This window comes from Arachis duranensis, chromosome 2, assembly GCF_000817695.3.
Source record: "Arachis duranensis cultivar V14167 chromosome 2, aradu.V14167.gnm2.J7QH, whole genome shotgun sequence".
In the NCBI taxonomy this organism is placed as follows: Eukaryota; Viridiplantae; Streptophyta; class Magnoliopsida; order Fabales; family Fabaceae; genus Arachis; species Arachis duranensis.
Window position 1 is genome coordinate 68,955,149 of NC_029773.3, and position 6,314 is coordinate 68,961,462.

A 6,314-nucleotide genomic window follows, 5' to 3' on the forward strand; every position below is an offset into this window, starting at 1 on the left:
TCAACTTATTATTGACTTAGCCGAATCCAATCAACATATGAGGCGAAGAGTCAACCGTCCAAGGACCGTGAATGAGGTATCAACTAGTAGTGAAACCACCGCTCTAACTCAATCCTTGAATGAGATGACATCCATCTTGAGGCAACTCCAATTGAACCAACAACAACCACAACCTCAATCATACCAACAACAACACCCTCCACCACATCAACAACACAACCAACAATTGGTCCCTCAAAGAGTATGTGGCATTTGCTCTTGCTACTCTCACTACACGGATGAGTGCCCAAGCCTTCAAGAAGATAATACCTTGGCGGCTACCCATAATTTCTATGATCGCCCCAATCAAGGGTACTACCAAGGCGGTAATCCTAACCAAAGGTACTCTTATTAAGGAGGAGGAGGCCACAACCAAGGAAGTGGACACAATAATCAAAATTGGAGAGACAACCATCAACAAGGGAATAGGGACAACAACAACAATGGAGGAGGTCAAAGATGGGGTAACAACTCACAAAACTTCTCACAAAACCGACCATACAACGCACAAAATCAACCATACAACCAACAAAACCCACAAAGAAACTACCAAACATATCAACCACCACATCAAAGACCACCACCCAACCAATCACAAGCTCCCCAACTCACATATGCAACCACCCCCTCCAACCAAGATGAAACACTCCGAACCATTATCCAAGGCCAAAAGGAACTACAAAACACACTTGCTTCCGGTCTCACCGGCCTCACCTCTACACTACAAGCTCTTCTTGCATGCATGGATACACCATCAACTCCCACTCCTCAACCCCCAATCCAAAGTGTCATTCCTTCTCAACCTCAACCAAATCCAAAGGGGGGCATCAATGCCATCACCCTTAGATCCGGTACGCAACTAAAAGAGAAGGAAGCAAAGGACTCAAGCCCTATCACAACCACTCAAGAAGAGGAGGAAATAAATATAGAAGAAGTAGTGGAAGAAGAGACACCACAAGCCATAGTTGAGGATGAAGCCCAACCAACAAGGGAGACAACCAAGGCCAAAAGAACCTTGGAAGAAGAAGTTGCTCAACCACTTCCATTTCCAACACTTGCAAAGAAAGCTAGAAAGCGCATAGAACTCGACCCAAAAATGGTAGAAATGTTCAAGAAAGTTGAGGTAACCATCCCCCTCTTTGATGCTATCCATCAAGTTCCTAAATATGCCAAATTCCTCAAAGACTTATGCATACATAAGGATAGAATTCTTGAATTGGAAACCATCCCATTGGGGAGTTCTATTTCCGCTTTAATGGGAACATTGCCCGAGAAGTGTGATGATCCGGGCCCTTGTATGGTCACTTGCACAGTCAATGGAGTTCAATTTAGAGATTGCATGTGTGACCTCGGAGCATGAGTTAGCATCATACCGCTCTCCGTCTACCGGGGCCGCTCTCCGTCTACCGGGTATTGAAGTTGCCACCACTAAAAAGGTCGACGGCAAGATTTGTCCTAGCGGATAAAAGCATAATAACCGTGACGGGTGTTTAGCGGATAAAAGCATAATAACCGTAGCGGGTGTTGCGGAAGATGTATTGGTGAATATAAAAGGGTTGGTGTTTCCGATTGACTTCTATGTCCTTGAAATGCCATCAAGCGAAACCGAGAGAGCATCGTCTATCCTACTTGGAAGACCATTCTTGAGAACTTCTAGATTTAAACTTGATGCTTACTCGGGGAATTACTCATTTGAAATAGATGGGAGAATTGTAAGCTTTAGCCTAGAGGAAGCAATGAGGCATCCACCGGAGAACCACTCTTTGTTTCGGTGTGACCCAATCGACAACATAGTGGCCGAAGTACATCTAGCAAAGTTAGATGAGAAGCATAGGGTTGAAGAAGCAAATAAAAAGTCAAGCGAACTAAATACCACACATCATACAAACCATCCGGAAACTCAAACTTCAAAGAATGACAAAAAGATGGAATTGAAGCCACTACCACCCCACTTAAGGTACTCATACCTTGATGAAGCCCAAAAGCTCCCTGTGATAATTGCAAAAGAGTTAACTCCTCAACAAGAAGAAAAATTGCTAGATGTATTGAGGAAGAACAAAAAGGCAATCGGATGGAGTTTAGCGGATCTAGTGGGAATAAGCCCCCAAGTATGCGAGCATCACATATTTCTTGAAGAAGGAGCAAGACCGGTCCGACAACCTCAAAGGAGACTTAATCCAACCATTCTTGAGGTAGTAAATAAAGAAGTCACTAAGCTACTTGAAGCAAACATCATCTATCCTATCTCGGATAGCGAATGGGTAAGCCCGGTCCAAGTGGTGCCCAAAAAGTCCGGAGTGACAATAATCAAAAACGAAAGTGGTGAACTTATAGCAACAAGAGTGCAAAATTCTTGGAGAGTATGCATAGACTACCGAAGATTGAATGCGGCCACAAGAAAAGATCACTTCCCACTACCATTTATTGATCAAATGCTTGATTGACTAGCCGGTAAATCATATTATTGTTTTCTTGATGGCTACTCCGGATACTTCCAAATTCATATTGCTCTAGAAGACCAAGAAAAAACCACATTTACTTGCCCCTTTGGGACGTATGCTTACAAGCGTATGCCATTCGGCCTATGCAATGCACCGGCAACGTTCCAAAGATGCATGATGAGCCTATCTGCGGACTTTCTAGAGCAATCAATGGAAGTTTTCATGGATGACTTTAGTGTGTATGGTAATTCATTTGAGCATTGTTTAGGTAACCTTGAAAAAGTCTTAGAGAGATGCACCAAAACAAACCTTGTTTTAAATTTTGAAACTTAGAGAGATGCACCAAAACAAAACTTGTTTTAGATTTTGAAAAATGTCATTTCATGGTCAAACAAGGCATTGTTTTGGGACACAGTCTCAAAAGAAGGCATCTCTGTAGATCCGGCAAAAATAAATGTCATATTTAGTTTACCTTACCCCTCCTCCGAGAGGGAAGTCCGTTCTTTTCTTGGACATGCAGGATTCTTCCAGAGATTCATCAAAGACTTTAGCAAGGTGGCCTTACCTCTCTCTCGATTACTACAAAAAGACACCGAATTTGAGCTGAGCAAGGAATGTATGGAAGCATATGACAAACTCAAAGTAGCATTGACACAAGCTCCTATAGTGCGAGGCCCCAATTGGACTCAACCTTTTGAAATCATGTGTGATGCTTCGAATTATGCGATAGGAGCCGCGTTAGCACAACGCGAGAGTAAGATCCCCTATGTCATAGCTTATGCTTCCAAAACATTAGATGGAGCCCAATCCAACTACACTACCACCGAAAAGGAACTACTAGCTATTGTTTTTGCTTTGGACAAGTTCCGAGCCTATCTTCTTGGTTCCAAGGTTGTAGTGTACTCGGATCATGCGGCACTAAAGTACTTGTTGACCAAAAAGGAATCAAAACGGCACTAAAGTACTTGTTGGCCAAAAAGGAATCAAAACCGAGATTAATTCGTTGGGTGCTTTTGTTACAAGAATTTGACTTGGAGATCAAAGATAGGAGTGGTTCCCAAAACCTAGTGGCGGACCATTTAAGTCGCCTCGAACACACAAAAGGCGACACCACCCCTATCAATGACTCCTTTCCTTTAGATGCGTTGCACACAATCTCGGAAGTGGTTCCTTGGTATGCCCCAATAGCAAACTATTTGGTTTCACGTACTTTCTCTCCTAATCTCGACAAAAACAAAAAGGATAAGCTGAAAAGCGAATCTAAATACTATATTTGGGATGATCCCTATTTGTGGAGGTGTGGAGCGGACCAAATAGTGCGACGGTGCATACCCCAAACCGAATTCCAAGCAATCTTGGACGCTTGCCACGCCTCCGAAGGAGGTGGCCACTATGGCCCCCAAAGAATTCCGAAGGAGGTGGTCACTATGGGCCCCAAAGAACGGCAAGAAATGTCCTTGATTGCGGATTTTGGTGGCCAACTCTTCTCAAAGATGCTTCTCTCTATTGCAAATCTTGTCTCCAATGTATTAGGTTTGGAGATATTTCCAAGAAGGACGAAATTCCCCAACAAAATATGCTTTTTTGTGAAATCTTTGACGTATGGGGTATCGACTTCATGGGACCATTTCCAAATTCAAACGGCTTTCTCTACATCTTGTTAGCCGTCGATTATGTGTCAAAATGGGTGGAGGCAATCCCCACCCGAACAGATGACGCTAATGTTGTGTACTCTTTTGTGAGGAATAATATCATTTGCCGCTTTGGCGCCCCAAGAGCAATCATAAGCGACCAAGGATCACACTTTTGCAACAAAAAAATAGACGGCCTCATGAGAAAATATGGCATCATCCACAAAGTCGCCACGGCTTACCACCCTCAGACAAACGGCCAAGCCGAAGTCTCGAACCGGGAAATCAAGCATGTCTTAGAAAGGGTTGTAAAGCCGAATAGGAAAGATTGGAGCATTAAACTCTCCGATGCACTGTGGGCCTATCGAACGGCTTACAAGACACCGATCGGCATGAGCCCCTTCCGGCTTGTATATGGTAAAGCATGTCACTTACCGGTGGAGATTGAACACAAAGCCTATTGGGCCGTAAAGGAGTGTAATATGAGCTTGGGTGGGGCCGGAGTGGAGAGAAAACTTCAATTGGCGGAGTTGGAATGTTTGAGATTAGAAGCTTACGACAACGCTAGGCTCTATAAGGAAAAGTTGAAAGCCATCCATGACAAGAACATTAGGAGAAGAGAGTTCCGACCCGGTGACCTAGTTCTTCTCTACAATTCAAGGTTGAGATTACTACCCGGAAAGCTCAGATCAAGGTGGGATGGACCCTACCAAGTGGAGAAAGTAGAACCTTATGGGGTCTACCACCTGCGAAAGTAGAACCTTATGGGGTCTACCACTTGCGCCACCCAACAAGCCCGGACATCTTCAAGGTAAACGGGCACCGTCTCAAATTGTATCATGGTGAGCAAAGAAAGAACTCCAAGGAAATTGAAGTGTTCCTCTTGAGGGATGCAACTCTTGAACAAGCACTATGAGCCACTGGAAGTCCAACTTAAGGACGTTAAACAAAAGTGCTAGGTGGGAGACACCCCACCATGGTAAGATCTTCCTTTGAGCTTTGTACATAGACACTTGACTTTATGTTTGTTAGATAGATTTTCATGTCAATTCCCCGTCATTTGTTAAATTCATTGATGGTTTACCAAGCAAAATGCCCTGCTATAGTGCCTAAGCAACTGTATGGAGGGGGGAAGTTGAAATATCAAAAGTGATGGAAACACATGCAAATTTTGGAAAAACACCCCTTCTGCGCGTGCGCGCGCCTGGCGCGTACGCGCCCTTAAGGCACTCAACGGTCATCTACGCGGACGCGCACCGTGCGCGGACGCGTGGATCGCGAATAGCAACCCTCCATACATTTACCCGAGAGTTGCGCCCACACCATGCCAGGACCATGCCTGAAGCACAAGAAGCTCGCGCGCACGCGCACATGGTGCGTCCGCGCCCCTGGGCGAAATCTGCCAATCGACGCGCAAGCATGCTGTGCGCGTCCGCGCCGATTGCCCTGTTGCACTCCTGGTTCATATTCCAGAGAGTTAAGCCACTCTCAGGCCTTTACTAAGCCACCAGCCCAAAACCCCTGCCGCGTGCGCGCACCTGGCGCGCACGCGTCCATACACTGCGAGCACGAAATGCGCGCGCGCACCTCATGCATGCACGCGCCCTTTGATTCTGCACTCCTCTCTGAGCCATTTCACAGAGAGTTGAGCCCCCTCCAGGCCCTTCTCATGCTTGGGGCACAACCGCGTTGACGCGTACGCGCATTGTGCGCACGCGCGCCAAAAGTCCTGAAGCAATCTCTGGTACTGCGTCCAGAGAGTTATGCCACCCCTGTGCCTTCTCTGTGCCCCCAGCCCAAGCGCATGGACGCGCACGCGCAACATGCGCGCACGTGTCCCATTCCACCTCGCCTCTCTGCGCGAGCGCGCACGGCGCGCGCACGCGCGGATGATCGGCGCCAATGTAAGAAGGGGCACACTCACCCCTTCACTCTGGTTTCACATTTCCTTCCTCTTCTCATACCTTCTACTACACATCCAACTTGACAAAAAAGAGGCACACTTACCCCTCCACGATCATTTCTCCATCCCCTCTCCTCCACCACCTTCTACCACCTACCACCAATGGCCCCATATTAACTCTCCACTCCCCATCAACCCACTCCCCAACCTCCTCTCCCATATTCTTCCTCATCTCACAAGGTACTATACTAAGCTACCCTCTCACTCCAACCATCTCTTTTGATTCTTACTCATTTAGAT

At 46.2% G+C, this 6,314-nt stretch overlaps 1 protein-coding gene across 1 annotated transcript in view; it reads left to right on the plus strand.

The window, feature by feature from the left end:
- The window catches only part of LOC107474810 (uncharacterized), a 1,027-nt gene extending 633 nt beyond the window's left edge, over nt 1-394 (plus strand). Inside the window, exon 2 of the mRNA XM_052257860.1 lies at nt 21-394. Within this exon, the coding sequence (XP_052113820.1) occupies nt 21-394 (374 nt within the window). The remainder of the gene's footprint in view (nt 1-20) is intronic.
- The last annotated feature ends 5,920 nt before the right edge of the window (nt 395-6,314 follow it).